The sequence below is a fragment of the Mobula birostris genome, chromosome 8 (genome assembly GCF_030028105.1).
Source record: "Mobula birostris isolate sMobBir1 chromosome 8, sMobBir1.hap1, whole genome shotgun sequence".
NCBI classification, from domain to species: Eukaryota; Metazoa; Chordata; class Chondrichthyes; order Myliobatiformes; family Myliobatidae; genus Mobula; species Mobula birostris.
In genome coordinates this window covers 122,412,483-122,431,678 of record NC_092377.1, presented here as the reverse complement: position 1 = coordinate 122,431,678, position 19,196 = coordinate 122,412,483, and the positions used below count along the sequence as shown (strand labels likewise).

General features: G+C 40.8%; 1 protein-coding gene across 3 annotated transcripts; it reads left to right on the top strand.

The window, feature by feature from the left end:
* The first annotated feature begins 266 nt into the window (after window positions 1-266).
* LOC140201655 (hepatic and glial cell adhesion molecule-like) lies at window positions 267-18,771 on the top strand. Of its 3 annotated transcripts, none has more exons than XR_011886923.1 (7): window positions 267-411; window positions 4,277-4,597; window positions 5,162-5,431; window positions 7,638-7,760; window positions 8,694-8,723; window positions 14,086-14,120; window positions 18,099-18,152. XR_011886923.1 is itself a non-coding variant. In XM_072266103.1 (7 exons), the coding sequence occupies exons 1-6, from the start codon at window positions 348-350 to the stop codon at window positions 14,111-14,113; spliced, it is 840 nt and encodes a 279-aa protein (XP_072122204.1). In that variant the 5' UTR covers window positions 267-347; the 3' UTR covers window positions 14,114-14,120; window positions 18,099-18,152. The 3 variants fall into 3 exon arrangements, 2 of the variants coding, with proteins under 2 accessions (XP_072122204.1, XP_072122203.1); XM_072266103.1 differs by having other exon boundaries at window positions 8,690-8,723; XM_072266102.1 differs by lacking the exon at window positions 8,694-8,723 and having other exon boundaries at window positions 18,099-18,771.
* Window positions 18,772-19,196: the final 425 nt, after the last annotated feature.

The following is a 19,196-nucleotide window of genomic DNA, read 5'->3' as shown; positions in this document are numbered from 1 at the left end:
GAGAAGAAATGGGAAAAAAAAAATAATCCTTTCAGAAACTAACTGGTATTTTGCTCCCTTCAGCTTCCGAGAGGCAAACTAAGAATTCAGCTGAAATATGTTTCCTTGATTCGCGTGATTCTTAGAATTTTGGTAACCCAGGGGCGAAATGTACCCACCAGTATGTCTCAGTAAAAGGCAGTTGGAAGGAGCTCATCCGGTGCCCTATTGTGGTCGAAGTTTCCACAGCAACGAGGCTGACGTCAGCAATTAGTGGTTTAATTTTCTCCACGGGTTGACCCAGTTCAACATTGTTGACTTGTGAACTTCTTTTTTCACTTTGTAAAAATAGATTTAAAAAATCTATAATGCGGGAGAAATGGAAACATAAGCCTGTTTTGATTTTGCTGTTATTTCAAGCAACATTCAATGGTAAGACATGTCCTTTATGCTGAAACGATGGCAGTTTGGCAAGACTGACGTGACAGACGGTAGTGTTCGACAGAATAGGGTCTGGCGTATGTATAACAAAATTAACTAATGCTGAACAGTAATCTGGAATGGAAGTATGAGAGGAATGATATCCCACGATGCTTTTCCTTAACTATATTTTGGTTTTCTTTAGTATAACAAAATCGATTTAACTGGATCCTATCCTGATTTGGAGACCCCATTTTCAACTAGAGTTTGCGTAGACTTGGACATTATTGTTTGGGGTTTAGGAGATTTGTGGATGGCCTGATGGAATTATTTAAACTAATGAGGGGCATAGAGAGTGTGAAGGATATAAACGTATTTTTATTTGTGATTTTGGGGGTGGATGCTTGTTAAAACAGTACTACACAAATTGAAGAGGAGTACCATGCAATGTTTAAAAGTTAGTGGATTCAACCTGGTATATCTGGAATGAAGCTCTTCCAACCATTGAGCATATCTATATGGGTCGGTGTTGTGGGACAGTATCATCCATCGTCAGAGATCCCCGCCAGCTAGGCCGTGCAGTTTTCGTTTCCCTCGCTGCTGACATCAGGTAGAAGATACAAGAGCCTTAGGACTCCACCACCAGGTTCAAGAACTTGTAATATCCCTCGACCACCTGGCTGTTCAACAGAGTGGATAACAACACCCACTTGCCCATCCATTGTTTCGCACAACCAACGCTATCCTTTACCGGCTCTCCATCTTATAATCGCATGTTCTCGTTTTTCCCATTGCTATTAAATTGTATTTGAATTTACACATTCTATTTTTTTCTTCTGTGCTCAAGTTGTTTTGTCACTGATCCTGTTACTACTCTATGGATTTGCTGAGTGTGAATACACACACACACACACACACACACACACACAGATATATTATAGATAGATAGGTACACAGATAGGTACATTAGCAGCATTTAATGGCCATCCAGATCAGTACGTAGCTAGAATAAACTTAGCGGACTATGGGCCAAATGATGCAGACCACAGGGCATGACTTTCTATATCATCTTGTCAAGAAAATTGCCTTGTTAAATTCGGTTCAGTAAAATTTAGACGTTCAGATCAGGAGAAGAATTGCTACCTCTGGTGAGTTTTACTTACCAACCCTACGTTGTTTGGCAAAATGTAACTGTGTACGTTATGTACGTAGGGTCATTCAAGATTGTTTTAAACAGCGTATGAAAATCTATTTCTTCCTTTCATAACAGTGCACTGTACTGCTGCTGAAGAAATTGCATATGTTGCATTATATAAATTAGTAATAATCAGATTCTGATTGTAATCCAATATTCGTGAAATTTCAATCGAATGCTGCATTGGCCATGGGAGCCCATTGCCCAACATACTGTATTACATGCTGACTTGTAAATACATCCTAAATTATTCCTTTCCTAAATTCTCTCTTAGCTGCAATATAACACTGAGTCTGCGTCTTCACAAAAGGGCTGATGGGATTGAGCAATATCACCTCTATTGCAAGTGGCAGTTAGGACAAAATACTAGTCAAACCAGCGATGTCTGTACAGAGCAGGATGTGGTCTATTGAATTTCTAATGAGCATTGCAACTGCAATTTGAATCTGAAACTGTTTATTATTGTGACATGTACTGAGATACAGTGAAGAAAATTTCTTGCATGGGGTGACTACAAATCAAATGATAACACTATGCCTTGTGAGAGAACAAGTTTTAAATAAAACAAATAGTGTAAAATAAAATTGTGACAGCTACAGAGAACGCACAGTGCTGGCATATAATAATGTGTAGGATCATAACAGGTAGCTGATGATGCCAGTATTCAAAATTATTGTATTAGGGAACGAGCTAGTTGACTTAATATAGTGGGATAAAAAGTGCCCTGAGCTAATGGTACCTGTTTTCAGGATTTTGTAAATTCCGCTGAAAAAAATTAGGGGAGAAGACAGAATGCCCAGGCTGGGTATAGACTTTGATAATGCTGCTTAATTTATAGCATCAATGAGACTTAAAATACAATCGACTCGGGGGAACACACGTAATGTTGGGGGAGCTCATAGCAGGCCGGGCAGCATCTATGGAAAAGTATACTTGGCGTTTCAAGCTAGTTAAAAAAAAAAAAGATGGAGGGACAAAGTTAGATAGTGGGTATGGGGGTGGGGGGGGGGTGGCGAAGCTAAAGATAACAGGTGAAACCGGGAGTTGGAGGGGTGAAGTTAAGAGCTGTGAAGTTGATTGGTGAAAAAGATACAGGGCTGGAGTAGAGGGATTCTATTTGGAGAGGACAGAAGGAAATGCAAGAAGGAAAAGTCGGAGGAGCACCAGAAGGAGGTATTGGACAGGAAAGGATATAAGGTGAAAGGGAATGGGGCAGCTGAATGGGAGGCACTACCGGACGATCGAGAAATCGCTGTTCATTCCATTAGGTTGTGAGTATTGCTTGGGTATCCAGCATCTGCAGACTTTTTGTTTTGCTTGCCTGTGGAGGGGAGAGTGGTATCCCGTATGGGCTGAACAGTGTCCACGAGTCTCTGCAGCTTTTTATTTTTCTTCCACGTTCGGTGCTGGTGACATACCACGTCGTTTTATATCCAGAAAGGATGCCTTCTAACGTGTATCAGTGAAATTAATACCAGCCGACTGGGTCACTCCAGCATTTTCTAAGCCTATTGAGGAAGCAGAGGCATTGGGGAGCTTCCCTGACAGGACCACAACAGGATATTGTTGATGTTCAAGCTTTGGGACGTGCATATTGCAACCTTGTCAAACCTCTCAAATTCAACACCTTTTAAGTAAACAGGAGTATGTACACTGATGCCGCTATTGAATACAATGTGCAGTTCTGCTGTTGTTTTTTTCTTTGAATTGAGAAAAATGCTATTCTTATGAGACCATGTTACTAATCTCTAAATCTCCTTCTAACCGAGAGGTAATGGTGGTATGTTCTGCAAACATGAAGATGCAATCAGATGTTTTGACAACATAATTTGTCCACGAATTCATGAGTATACTTGCAGTATATCCTGTTTTAAAAGCTTCAAAGTGTGCGAAGGGACAGAAACGTGACCATATACGAGCCGTGGAAATAACCACAGCACCGAGAGCGCCCACGAACTGTAGAAACTGTGACATGTGAGGACACCATTTTGCAGAGCATTTCTATTTCCATCCCTCATAAGATCACCAGTCCGGAACTCGTGACCACTGAGTGCTACGATGGCCAGATAATTCTGTATGTTTATTGTTGCAGAGCTCATTTGGTCCATTTTGGTCCAAGATATTAGGAAACAGTTTGAGAGTGTAGTCGAGGCCGAGATAAGAAAAGTCATGATCTCGCTGCTTAGCCTGATGTCCGACTGATATTGCAGAAACTGGTGAATCTTAATCGGTGTATAATTATGGTCACATATAGAGAAGTACTGTGAAAAATTGTTGTTTCGTGTACCATCTGTGAACATTGCAACTGTGCATGGAGGAAGCAGAAGGAAAAACCTATAACCGAATTGAGAATAAATTGTTGGTTAGAGAAATTGAAACGCCGTCCAATAATAACTTTGAAAAACATAACAATATAGAACATGAGGATGAGAGTCTACCTTATCATAATAGGAGACGTTGAATGTTTGCACTAGATTTGATCTGTTTCGAGTGTATGCTGAAGAAATGTTGCGAAAAGTTATTCTGAGTTTCTACGTGTGATTTTAAATGCTAGTAATTATATCAATTATCATTTACCCTTTAGATTTCTGGTTACTGTGTCCTTTGTTATATATTGGTATCTCAAACCCCATCATTCTCATTCCTCAACTGTATCACGATATGTTTCTGATCCTCTAACAGTCAAACAGGTCGTAATCGGAGCACGTGAAGATCACCTGATCGGAATACTGGGTGAATCGGTTTTATTACACATTCACCGTGCCTCAGGAGAGGAAGTACGTGAAATAAGTTGGGAGAAAGAGAAGCATGCATTTCTAAAGTGCATTCCTAACCAAAATATTTGTCAAGTGTACAAGCAGCAAGAAAGCCGAGTACATTGTTTCCCCGATTGTTCTTTAAGACTCTCCGGCCTCTTGGGCAATGACAGCGGGTTGTATCGGGCTGAAATTCTTTTCAATAATGGGCGGCTCGAAACCAAAATCATCTACCTCGATATTCTGGGTAAGTATATTGTTTCCTGTCACTTTGTCATTGTGTCTAATTTTACGACCGACTTTTAGATTTGTCATAAATTTATCATTTTGTTATTGTGCTGTCGTTCAAATTTCTGATTGCCCAGCTGTGCGAACGAAACCATCAAGGTGGTCAAGGTGCAGAAAAAGAATCACAAGACTGGAGAGTACGCGTAATAGGAAAAGTCTGGATAGGACAGGACTTCATTCCTTGGAGCATAGGAAGCTGTGATTGACGAGAAAAATCAATATAAAATCAATCAGGAGGGGCGTAGAACAGTCACAGCACTTTCTCGGGTTACGGGAGTTTGGAAAAGGCAGGCACTTGTACAAGGGAAGAGGACATTGCATAGACACTCTCCAGTTCAACTCAACTACCAGGCATTTTTGCATACAGAAATAAACAAATGTGTCCAATTTTCACCAAATAAAAACTACTGTAATGATGTCTGTAAGTTAAGGGTTTCATGTAAGACTCCAGGACAAAAGAACAACAACTGTTTTTAGGCTGTAACTAAAGAGCGGAATAGTAACGATAATTGCTTCTTATTAGTTCCAGTTTCGCTTCCAACTATAGTGGTCGGCCGGGTTAACTCAAGTATCCATCGCAGGTTGACCATAACTTGCAACATAACAGAAGGAAGCTTGCCGCAGTATTTCTGGGAGAAGGACGGGCAACGATTGACGCTTAGCCAGAGATACATGTTAACGAAAGACAATAGCAGCATATCGATTCATAACTTCTCCAACTCAGACTGTGGGACTTACACCTGCACAGTTCGTAATAGTATTAGCAGGCACAAAGCTGAGCGGACTATGCTTGGTGAGTATGGTCATTGGCATCAATGCACATGAACATATTAATCATGCCATGTATATATGATTGCTGTATTATTCTGACCATGTCACAGATTCGTTGCTCTTGTAGTTCCTACCATTGGTTAGTATTGGCTGTCCGTATTATTCAACAATGGCAGGAGATCTTTGCCGGTGAATGTTAAAGTGAAAAAGCCGTTGTACGGCGACAGTTCCTTTCCCTCAACATTGCAAATTCGGGTCCAATGGACCTAGTAGTCTTAACAAACTGAATTCCTCTTTGTCTGCAGTGGATGGCTGAGACTTCTATGCCTTACCATGCCTATCGCTTCCCAGGGCGCGTTGCAGAACCGCCTTCCTGGTTTTTAGATCTAACTGCTTATACCTTCCGGATAATCCACAGCAGATAACTTCACGCGCTGGGACATGCATATCCCATTCACACCAGTGCATGAGGCCCGCCGGCTTCTCGTATCTGCTTTAGTCTGTCTGTCGATGCGGTGTACCGGGTGTGGGCTCAGCTACATGCAAACAGCTGCTTGGAGACACAGGTGAGAGTTGAGTTTCCGGTGTGGCCCAAACGTGAGTGATCTGTCCCAGGTGGACACGATGTCCCTTCAGCAGAGGTCCTATTCCTCCCTGGAAACACCATACACCCCACATTGCTTAGTAATGTGCGGAAATACTGCAACGCGTGCACGACGAGAACAAGGACCTTCTCGGATATCTCATCGCATGTGTGGTGAGTAGTTGGTATTATTACAGCAACTGAGACTGTTGACTGAAATAGCACTTGGTGAGAGACAACATCTGATCATGATTGTTGTCAACACAAAAGATAAAGCTATGATGCCCTCATGGTCGAAACGCTAGACAGGTACAATGTACTATCTGAGCATGCAATCCTTCGACCATAAGAGTCAATGCCAAACATCGAAAGTTAATTTTAACTAATCACATCCTAACACACCCTTGTTGCCAGCCCCGTTTCCTCTCCCTCACACACACACACACACACACACACACACACACACACATCAACACTGGTCAATTTATTCAGTTTATACCCTTGACTAGTTACCTTATTACGACAATTTACCCAAGAAAACGTGTCGCTGGGATCTCGAAGATAACCGGAGCATTTCGAAGTAACTCATGCGCAATCGGGTAAAACGTGGCGAACCCTACAGCCCACGATAGAGATATGATACACCAGTTTACTAGTTACACAACAAGTCTATAGTGATTTGCAATTAGAAGTCACGAGTCTTCATAGTTATTTTTCTGTCCACAATACTTGCCTCTGTTGGCCGAAAATTGTGATGAAAGAAAGGAAGTCATGTTACAGATCTTGAAGTGGAAAAGTGTCTTTGGTTACGACACACTTGGGGTGCTGTTCGCAATTGAGATTGTCATGCTAATGGAAGGCTTTGATAAATAGGTACAGAAAGGTTCACCAGCATACAGCCTATGTTGGAGTCTACAAGTTAAAAGGAGTCGGTGATCAACTTGCATTGTTTACCTGAAGCTTCGGAATTTCAATATTCAATACTGTGCATTGTCATACCTTTGTTCACAGCTCCACAGAGAACGTTACGATTGTTATGAAATATCGTGCAGCAGTATCAAAAACATAATATGCATGAAAACTCAATAAATATGAATACATATGATTAGCTTATGGACATATAGATTGACACTACGTATATAAAATGAAGCTAGCTACACTGGTATCTTAACATAAGGTAATTCTGTCAGGAAAAGATTAAATAGTGGCGGTGGGGATTATGGTACGATGGGTTTATTGGTGGGGGTGTTGCTCAATCTTGACGGCCTGGATGAAGTAAATGTTTTTTGAGTCTGTCCTTCTGGCGGGGATGCTATATAATCCCTTCCCTGAAGGGGTAGGACAAACAGTTCATCCGCATTGTGAGTGGATCCTTTATGATGTTACTAGATTTCTTTCCGGCACTTTTCTGTGTATATCTCTGTGATGGAGGGATAACTGGTACTACGTTCGATGTTTATGTCCTAATTCTAAAAGCTTGACATAGTAGATTTAAGCGCCCGTCCAACTATGTGATTAGAATCCTAATGAGGAGTTCTTGTGATGAAACTTTAAAAAAAGCTATTGTTCGTGAACATATTAGATGTTCTGCTCAAAGAAAAAATCCAGCTCATAATTGTTAACATTTCTTCTCTTTATACCATAGGTGAGGATAGCTTTGAATGTGCGACGTCAGGTTATCTGCTGATAATAATTGCCGCTGCAATTTGTTTATTCGGGTTCGTTTTAGTCGTTGTTTTCTTCAACAAGAGGAGGACCTCCAGGACAGGTAAAATGCACACATTGCAAGTCATTAATGGCAGTGCGTTTATAAAGGTTCAAAGGTCCAATTTAATTTCAGAGAAATTGATATACAATATACATCCTGAAATGCTCGTTCTCCGCAAACATTCACGAAAACAGGGAAGTGCCCCAAAGAATGAACGAGAGTAAAACGTGACAACCTCAAAGTCCTACCCTTCAACTCCCCTCCCAGCCGCGTGTAAACGGCAGTAAGCAACAATCCCACCTCACCCCCCCAGCAAAAAAAGCGCGCCCGCTACAGAGCATAAGCGTGAGCCTGGCGATGGCAAAGACACAGACCTTTCAGTTACCCCAAAATCTATCGCATTTCATCCGGCATTCGACAAACCAGAGGCTCTCTCTCTCCCTAATAAGAGAGAGGGAAGCGATCCCCATTTTCACAGCGAGCGGGAGACATAACAACAACCCGCTGGTCTACGATGTTCAAATGTCCGTTCCCTGTCTTTTTTCGAGCACTTTGCCAGAAGATCGCAAAAATATCGAGTTGCCGGGCCCACAGCGAGAGATTTTCCGGCCTCCCTGTCGACTGACGAATCTCCTGTCGTGACACCGATCCTCGACTCGCCGGTTTCTAGAGCCTCGAGATCTTAAGTTTCTGACTTCGAGCAAAACTCTTAGGCTGAACCCTTGGCATGTTGAACAACAACGGCCGATCCTGAAACCCGGAGAACAGGTCCCATTTCCGCAAAGAACCGAAGTCTGCGTGTAACTGCAGGTCAGGGTCCTCAAAAGATATTAAAGATAGAAATACAGCTATTTCCGAAGATGAAAGCAAAGGAGTCGCCGTTTAGCTCCATCTTAACTCCACCTCCAACTCCGTGTTATACTTTTGATATAATATTGATTGAAAAATATAATTCCTTCACGTTGATACTTATGTTCTCATTCCACAAGGTAGACCTGCGAATTTAGCTTTCACGAATATCAGGTATGAAAAAACTTCGGGTGTGGACGAATCACTGTGTGAAACATACTTTCGTTTCAAAATCTTGTTTCTAGTTACTCGTTCTAAAGTAAGACTGCACTAACTCTTCCACTTATCATATTCCAGCTTTACTATCATTCCCCTTCGACACCCATCTCCCCCCTCATCTGATCTTGCATATCACCCTCCAGCGTGTAATGCTCCACCTCACCGACATCTTATTTTGGCTTTCCCCACTTTCCCCTTCTGGTCATAATGAAGTGTCTCGTCCCGAGGTATAAGCTGTCTATTTCTCCCCTTAGATGTTGCCTCTCCTGCTATATTCACTATTTGGTATGCGCTATTTTTCCTTTTTTTTTTTTGCTGTGATCTCATTAGACTCATATAAACAGCCGTTTTAGTACTAATCGAGTAAACATCTGAGGACTGTAACAATCAACAATAATGTTAAGTAAACCCTATACTATTATAAACATTCCGTCCATATGATGGAGGGTCGATTTCGAATGAACACCGGGTTATATAGCAACGGCTCGCAATTTCAGCGAAGTAAATCATGCAGGCAACGTGCAACACAAAAGCATAGCTGTCTTGTTTCTAGATGATTTCTCCCGCCGACTGCTTCCAAACAATATAATCTTTCTTTTCTGTATGCCTGTTACGTTCTCAGTGATTATAAAAGCTTTGATTAAACTAGAGGAAAAAAATAATTTTATAGTACTTAATTTTAGAGACAAAAAGCTGGACTGCACAGAAGCATGCCCCGTGCATGCTTGCACATATGCAAACGTTTGGCCCATATTTTCAAATAATACTTCCTACCGTGTACCGGCTTAAAATACCGTTAGCCTATTGTTATTGTCCGGCCATTTCCTATCGCAGCTATTTCGATTTATATACCATATTCTATGTAAAGATCTTTTGTTCCCCGTAAGGTTTTTTATTTTTCTTTTGAACCTGAGCCTAACCAATTGAATCAAACAATCTAGTTTTTGATCCCCCAACCTGGAAAAAAGCTTAATACATTCCCACTTTAATATACATCTGAAAATTATATATCTCCGTAAGATCACTGGTTCATTTGCTCCAAAGAACAAAGTCTAAGACTGTCTGCCTTTCACACTCCGCCTATCACCCCGCCCACTAGTAAACTTCCTTGTAATTCCTTCCTGCACTCTTTCTGTATTAATCGTGTGTGTGTGTGTGTGTGTGTGTGTGTGTCAGTGCATGCATATATGTGTACGTAAGATATATATGTGTATAGATAGATAGATACAGATTTCAATGTCCTAAATCTAATTCTTATCAGAATTAAAATCAATTCGCCATTCTTCAACCCCTTATTCAGTTGATCAAGATTATTCTGTACTTTTGATAACCTTTCTCGTTGTTCAGTTAGCTGCTTATACTAGTGTCATCCGCATACGTACACGCCATGCCTTTTTATTCAAGTCCCTGACAGAGATGAACTAAAACTATAGGCCAGCACCGACCCTGAGACACACTGCTACTTAGTGGTCTCCAGTCCAAGAAAAATACTTTTCACCATCACCCTTCGCTTCCTGCGATGAAGTTGAATGTGTACTGAATTAGCCATCTATCCATGATTCCAATGGAATCAAACGTTCCAGAAATGTCTACCATGTAGAGATTGATCAAAGACTTTAAAAAGTCCTTATGATCCACATCTACCGTGTTTCTATTGCAGACCTTTTTGGTCGAATCATCAAGAAAACTTTGTCGTTGGTCACACAATACTACCCACGATCAAAGCCGTACTAAATAACCATCATTAATCCCTGTCTTGCCAACATCATAACCATTAGACTTCTCCCCAGCAACTTACCTCAATATTAGATTTATTGGTCCATAGTATCCCTTTTTCTCTGCTCCTTATAATATATAAGCATAACATTCACTACTTTTCGATGTATTGATAATTCAACCATGGCTAGTAACGATGCAAGTATCTCAGCTAGGGTTTCAGCATTTTTCCCCCAGCCTTTACACTGAGTTGCACTGTATACCTGGATAGTCAATGGACATATGTCTACCTTAAAACCGTTTTAGACTACTATCTCCGCCTTAAGTTTAATACGGAGCATCTTCGAGAAAGAGTGAAACCACACACCACACGTCATATAAATTTCCGAACTGCAGGGCATTACAGCTTACTCTACGCTAAAACAATGGGAAAAAATCATTAAAACCTTGTTCAAATCCTAATCTCCATGACATATATAATAAATATATTGCTCTAAACAAATAAATCTGTTGTGCATATCTCAGAAATTACATGCATCTTATGTAGACAGAGGTTACATTAACACGGAAAAAAATGCAGTTCCTGGAAATCCAAGCAACTCACACAAAATGGTTAGGAAATTCAACATGCCAGGCCGCATCTATGGAAAAGAGTAAATAGTTGAGGTTTTCGACCGATACCTTGCAAAAATAAGACCATAAGAGCATAAGACAAAGGAACAGAAGTAGGCCATTCGGCCCATCGAGTCTGCTCCGCCATTTTATCATGAGCTGATCCATTTTCTCCTATTTAGTCCCGCTCCCCTGCCTTCTCACCATAACCTTTGATGTCCTGGCTACTCAGATACCTATCAATCTCTGCCTTAAATACACCCAATGACTTGGCCTCTACTGCTGCCCCTGGCAACAAATTCCATAGATTCACCACCCTCTGACTAAAAAAATTTCTTTGCATTTCTGTTCTGAATGGGTGCCCTTCAATCCTTACGTAATGCCCTCTCATACCATACCCCCAATCATGGGAAACAGCTTTGCCACATCCACTCTGTCCATGCCTTTCAACATTCGAAATGTTTCTATGCGGTCTCCGCTCATACTTCTAAACTCCAAGGAATACAGTCCAAGAGCGGACAAATGTTCCTCTCATTCCCCGAACCATTCTAGTGAATCTTCTCTGTACCCTCTCCAATGTCAGCACATCCTTTCTTAAATAAGGAGACCAAAACTACCCACAGTACTCCAAGTGAGGTCTCACCAGCGCCTTATAGAGCCTCAACATCACATCCCTGCTCCTATACTCTATTCCTCTAGAAATGAATGCCAACATTGCATTCGCCTTCTTCACCACTGACACAACCTGGAGGTTAACCTTAAGGGTATCCTGTACGAGGACTCCCAAGTCCCAATGCATCTCAGAACTTTGAATTTGTTCCCCATTTAAATAATAGTCTGAGCGTTTATTTCTTCTGCCAAAGTGCATAACCATACACTTTCCAACATTGTATTTCATTTGCCACTTCTTTGCCCATTTTTCCAATCTATCCAAGTCTCTCCGCAGACTCTCCGTTTCCTCAGCACCACCGGCCCCTCCACCCATCTTCGTATCATTAGCAAACTTAGCCACAAAGCCACCTGTTCCATAATCCAAATCGTTGATGTACAATGTAAAGAGGAGCGGCCCCAACAGGGACCCCTGTGGAACATCACCGGTAACCGGCAGCCAACCAGAATAGGATCCCTTTATTCCCACTCTCTGTTTCCTGCTAATCAGCCAACACTCTATCCGCATATGTAACTTTCCCGTAATTCCATGGGTTGATATCTTGTGAGGTAGCCTCATGTGTGGCACCTTGTCAAAGGTCTTCTGAAAATCCAAATATACAACATCCACTGCATCTCCCTTGTCTAGCCTACTTGTAATTCCCTCAAAAAATTGTAATAGGTTTGTGAGGCAGGATTTTCCTTTAAGGAATCCATGCTGAGTTCTGCCTATCTTGTCATATGCCTCCGGGTACTCTGTAACCTCATCCTTGACAATCGACTCCAACAACTTCCCAACCACGGATGTCAAGCTAACAGGTCTATAATTTCCTTTTTGCTCCTTGCCCCCTTCTTAAATAGCGGAGTGACATTTGCAATCTTCCAGCCCTCCAGAACCATGCCAGAATCTATCGACTTTTGAAAGATCATCGCTAATGCCTCCGCAATCTCCACAGCTACTTCCTTCAGAACACGAGGGTGCATTCCATCTGGTCCAGGAGATTTATCTACCTTTAGCCTATTCAGCATCCTGAGTACTTTCTCTGTCGTAATTGTGACTGTGCACACTTCTCTTCCCTGCCACCCCTGAGTGTCCGGTATACTGTTGTCTTCCTCAGTGAAGACTGATGCGAAATACTTGTTCAGTTCCTCTGCCATCTCCTCATCTCCCATTACAATTTCTCCAGCATCATTTTCTATAGGTCCTATATCTAGTCTCACCTGTCATTTACTCTTCATATACTTGAAAAAGTTTTTAGTATCCTCTTCGATATTATTTGCTAGCTTCCTTTCATAGTTAATCTTTTCTCTCTTAATGACCTTCTTGGTTTCCTTTTGTAAGGTTTTAAAAACTTCCCAATCCTCTCTCTTCCCACTAATTTTTGCTTCCTTGCATGCCCTCTCTTTTGCTTTAACTTTGGCTTTGACTTTTCTTGTCACCACGGTTGCATCCTTTTTCCACTCGAAAATTTCTTTTTTGGAATATACCTGTCTTGCACATTCCTCATTTCTCGCATAAACTCCAGCCACTGCTGCTCTGCTGTCTTTCCCGCCAGTGTCTCTTTCCAGTCAACTTTGGCCAGTTCCTCTCTCATGCTACTGTAATTTCCTTTACTCCACTGAAATACCGACACATGTCTCCAACAGTTTGTGTGAGGGCTTACATTGAAATGTATTTAATATATGGAACGAATGCAAATCCGAAAGGAATACGGGACATGATTCATTGTCTTTAACTCGCTTTTGTCATTTTCCATGCATTACAAAATATATTGCTCTCTGGGTGGCGGGGTAAAGATACACCTCAATAAAATGAGGTGTAAGGCACTCCTTTCTTCCGCTAGCCTTCAAACCGCCTTTAGGCAAAGAGTAGAACCTGCTTCGCCCAAAGATCAGGGTCTGGGTTAAGCCATGGGAACAGTTGGTGAATGGTTGTACCAGCAGCTGGTCCATATCATGTCCTGGCTGTGGTTTAAACAATCTCTGAAAAGTATCAATAATACTTATTGTCACCCTTCTTGTCAAGACACTGCCCAGGAGAAGCCAAATGACAAACCATTTCTGTTGAAAGAATTGCCAAGAACAATCATGCTGAAAAGACCAGGATCGCCTACAGCACAACACATAATGATTATAATTTATCTAATTCAGATGCTGCCAACGTGAGGACCTATAAACTTTTAGTTAATAATAGCGGTGCATGGTATATAAAACATTGGGTAACCCTGTTCGTGAATGAGCAGCTTTTACTTTTCAGTCAATTAGCAGCGCCAAAAGTACTTGCATGATGTGAAGCAGTGATGTTTTTTTTTTTTTTTTACTTTTCGGCATATTCCAACAGACTGGCAAATTGTCAACGAAAGAGATAGATCTAAGGTGAGTAGCCTTACCTCTGTGCATAAGTATATACAGTGGCATACAAAAGTTTGGACACCCCTGGTCAAAATTTCTATTATTGTGAATAGCTAAGCAAGTAAAAGATGAACTGATTTCCAAAAGGTATAAAGTTAAACATGACATATTTCTCTAATATTTAAGCAAGAATACTTTTTTAAAAATTTCCATCTTTTGCAATAATAAAAATAATTGTAAAAATATTTTTTCAAAATAATAAAAAAGGAAAAGGGCCCGAAGCAAACGTTTGGGTACCCTGCATAGCCAGTACTGAGTAACACCCCTTTTGGCAAGTATCACAGCTTGTAAACACTTTTTGTAGCCAGCTAAGAGTCTTTCAATTCTTGATGGGGAACTTTCGCCCATTCTTCCTTGCAAAAGGCTTTTTAGTTCTGTGAGATTTTTGGGTCGTCTTGCATGAACTGTTATTTTGAGGTGTAACCACAGATTCTCGATGATTTTCAGTTCACGGGACTGTGAGGGCCATGGGAAAACCCTTTGCTTGCGCCTCTTGAGGTAGTCCATTATACATTATCCTGTTCTAGAAGCCATTCTCTTTTCATCTCCGGCTTTTTTACAGACGGTGTGCGGTTTGCTTCCAGAAAAGGTTCTATTCAAAAGGTTCAAAGGAACACCTAAACAAGGCTGGTGCATTTTTGAAACAAGTCCTATGGACTGATAAAGTTAAAATAGAACTTTTTAGCAGGAATGAGCAAAGGTATGATTTGGAGAAAAAAAGGTGCAGAATTTCATGAAGAAGAACTCCTCTCCAACTGTTAATCACAGGGGTGGATCGATCATTCTTTGGGCCTGTGTCGCAGCCAGTGGTACGGGGAACATTTACTGGTAGAGAGAAGAATGAATTCAATGAAATACCTGCACATTCTGGAAGCAAACATCACAACGTCTGTGAAAGAGACGAAGATGAAAAGAGGATGGCTTCTACAACAAGATACTGAACCTAAACACACCTCAAAATCCACAGTGGACTACCTCATGAGGGGCACGCTGAACGTTTTGCCATGGCCCTCACAGTCCCCTGAACATCATCTAGAATCTGTGGATAGACCTCAAAAGCATACACGACGACCCAAGAATCTCACAGAACTAGAAGCCTTTTGCAAGGGCGATAATCCCCCAAACAAGAACTAAAAGACTCATAGCTGGCTAGAGAAACCGTTTTCAAACTGTAACACTTGCCAAAGGGGCTGTTACTAAGTACTGACCATGCAGGGGAGCCCAAACATTTACTTAGGGCCGGTTTCCTTTTTTTGCTAATTTGAAACTGTAAAAGATAGAAATAAAAAAAGTCTTTTTTTGCTTAAAATATTAAAGAAATGTGTCATCTTTAACTTTATGCTTTTTGGAAATCAGTTAATCTTTTATTCGTTTAGCTATTCACAGTAAAAGAAATTCTGACCGGGGTGCCCAAGCTTTTGCATGCTACGGTACATTGAAATACATATATCAATACCTCTGTACGAAGTATATACATGTATTTTTTTTTTTTTTTACTTTCTGTTTCATTCCTTTCTATGCAAGTACACATACAGTGGCATGTAAACGTTTGGGCACCTGTGGTCAAAATTTATGTTACTATGAATAGCCAAGCACGTAAAACATGAACTGATTTACAAACGACATAAAGTTAAAGATGACACATTTCTTTAATATTTTGAACAAGAAAGCTTTTTTTTATTTTTTGTTTGTTTCCATCTTTTACAGTTTCAAGATAAAACAAAGGGAAAGTGCCCGAAGCAAAAGTTTGGGCACCCTGCATGACAGTACTTAGTAAAACCCCCTTTGGCAAGTATCACAGCTTGTAAACACTTTTTGCGGCAAGCTAAGAGTCTTTCAATTCTTGTTTGGGGGATTTTCGCCATTCTTCCTTGCAAACGGCCTCTACTTCTGTGACATTCTTGGGCCGTCCTGCATGCACTGCTCTTTTGAGGTCTATCAACAGGTTCTCAGTGATGTTTGGGTCAGGGGACTGTGAGGGTCATGGCACAACCTTCAGCTTGCGCCTCTTAAGATAGTCCATTGTGGATCTTGAGGTGTGTTTAGGTTTATCATCCTGTTGTAGAAGGCATCCTCTTTTCATCTTCAGTGTTTTTTTACAGACGGTGTGGTGTTTGCTTCCAGAATTTGCTGGTACTTAATTCAATTCTTTCTTCCCTCGACCAGTAAATGTTCCCCGTGCCACTGGCTGCAACGCAAGCCTAAAGCATGATAGATCCTCCCCCGTGTTTAACAGCTGGAAAAGTGTTCTTTTCATGATATTTTTCACCCTTTTTCTACAAACATACCTTTGCTCACTGCGGCCAAAAAGTTCTATTCAAAAGTTTCAAAGGAACATCTAAACAGGGCTGAAGCATTTTGGAAACAAGTCCTGTGGAATGATGAAGTTAAAATAGAACTTCTTGTCCGCAATGAGCAAAAGTATGTTTGGAGAAAAAAGGGTGCAGAATTTCATGAAAAGAAGACCTCTACGTCGTTGATCGATCATGCTTTGGGCTTGTGTTGCAGCCAGAGGTACGGGGACAATTTTCTGTTAAAGAGAGCAATGAATTCAATCAAATACCAGCAAATTCTGGAAGCAAACATCACACCGTCTGTACAAAAAGCCGAAAATGAAAAGAGGATGCTTTCTACAACAGGATAATATCCTAAACACACCTCCAGATCCACAATGGACTACCTCAAGAGGCGCAAGCTGCAGGTTTTGCCATGACCCTCACAGACTCCGACCTAAACATCATCGAGAATCTGTGGATAGACCTCAAAAGAGCAGTGCCTGCAAGACGGTCCAAGAATCTCACAGAACTAGGAGACGTTTGCAAGGAAGAATGGGCGAAAATCCCCCAGACAAGAGTGGAAAGACCTTTAGAGGGCTACAAAAAGGGTTTATAAACTGTGATACTTGCCAAGGGGGGTGTTACTAAGTACTGCCATGCAGTGTGCCCAAACTTTTACCTCGAGCCCTTTTCCTTTTTGGTTATTTTGAAAATGTAAAGAATGGAAACAAAAAAGTTTTCTTGCTTAAAATATTAAAGTAATGTGTCATCTTTAACTTTATGCCTTTTGTAAATCAGTTCATAATTTACTCTCTTAGCTATTCACAGTAACAGAAATTTTGACCGGGGTGGCCAAATATATGCATGCCACTGTATTTTCTGAAGCAGTTTTCTAAATATATAAAATATTATTCAAACTGTATGGCACACTTGACACAATTCAAATCAAAGCTTAATTTTGTATCAAGCAACGATTGTTTTGAGTATTTACTTTCCCATTTGTTACGGAAGGTTTTTTTTCTGCAAATTAACCGATGATGAAGAGACTGTATGGATGATCAACGCTACATTGTGATTGAATAAGATAGCATTCGGTTAACCAGGTTGTTAGTCTTAAATGACTATCAGGACGCGCTCATTCAATATATTTCATATATTGTACTGAGGGCCCAGTCTAGAGTTATCAGTCTATTATCTATTTAGTGATACAGCTCGGTGTGGGCCCTCCCCGTCACTCGAGCCCCGCCGCCCTAGGAACCCTTGACTACCGCAGTTAAACCTAACTTAATCACAGTACAATTTATAATGACGAATTAACCTATTCCGTACTTATTTTGGCTGAGTGGAAATCGGCGGACCGGGAGATAAGCCAATTTATTCCAGGGGTGGGACGTACAGAGAGTCCTTAAAAACGTGCATTAAGAATGACGAAGGTAGGGTCATAGCATGGGTAAAGTCACCCTCCTTTGTGGTTAAGTTCAGGTTTCCTTTATGATTGTATTGATGCAGCATTGCTCACTCAAGAACTTAGAACTTAGTTTAATGCGTTCACGAGTATTGGGGCAGAGCCGAAAAAGACTCTGTTATTCTGTTATATCCATTCCGGAACGGAAGTGGTTTATCTAACATCACCTTGAGTCTGAACACTCTTTTGTTTATTTCATAGATGAACAACGAGGACGAAGGCGGCCAATATCTTGTCATCTTTTTTCCCGACAGTGCACAACAGCCGGACAGAAATGGACAGGAGAATGCCGACCAAGCTGTTGTATATTCAACGACTGCCAGCAGTTGATAAATCAAACAGTACCCTACACGACTAAAGACAACCTGATTACTCGATTCCCCGGCTTATTTTTGGTATCCTTAAGATGAAGAATCTGGCTTCTGAAGTGTCCAAATATATTGCCCGCACGGGTAGCTGAAAATTATTATTCTATCCAATCTTTTATCCTGTGGCAATGCCCGTTAACGTCAGCGCACGCAAATAAGTGCGAGTTGCTCATAACGGCATTGAAATTGAGATTGAAGTACACTATATATTTCTCAATGGATTTCATAATGAATGGAAATCGCAAATTTTAATGATATACAAATATTGAATATTACTTCAGAGATGGCATAGAAAATAGCTATGTAACCGTGTTTCACTTGTTCAAACCCATGTTAAGTTATCCATCCGTAGTTTCCCTTGTGAAAGTGTGACGTGTTGCTTTCTTGAACCGCTGCCGTTCATGACGTGTTTATGGAGGGCATCCATACTTCAATTGCCTTCGAGGTTTGTTGATTTTGCTTTCCGATCTAACCCATTTTATTCAGAAATAAAGTTTTCACAGAAAAGGAAAAAAAAATATATTGCGACATAAACGAACTTTATCAGATCAAATCGATAGGCATTTTACAATATACAACACAACCCAACACCATCAATCCTTCTTCACTGTAACGTACAATGACATTGGTTCAATGGAATATTGTTGTCTTTCATTATTGGATATCCTCGATTTAGTCACGCATATGTTGCTCATCATCAAAACTTCCTTTTAATTAATCTTAATAAGTTCATTAATTAAATCCATTGATCGAAAGGTACAAGGGTGAATCAACCTGTGTAGCAATAGCATGTTATGTACACTTAGAAATCAATGCAATTCCCGGTGACGTTGTCCAAAGGAAATGCATGCTCAGTTCACATTTGACAAATTAGACACTGAGATGCATAATAGGCACAATATTACACCTTGAATAGTAGAGGCAGAAGTAT

Bases quoted from the DNA above. Each gene is read 5' to 3' on its own strand.
- LOC140201655 (XM_072266102.1), top strand. From the start codon at position 348: ATGCGGGAGAAATGGAAACATAAGCCTGTTTTGATTTTGCTGTTATTT. The intron at 7,761-14,085 runs GTAAAATGCACA...ATATTCCAACAG, and splicing joins GAGGAGGACCTCCAGGACAG to ACTGGCAAATTGTCAACGAA. The intron at 14,121-18,098 runs GTGAGTAGCCTT...TTTATTTCATAG, and splicing joins ACGAAAGAGATAGATCTAAG to ATGAACAACGAGGACGAAGG.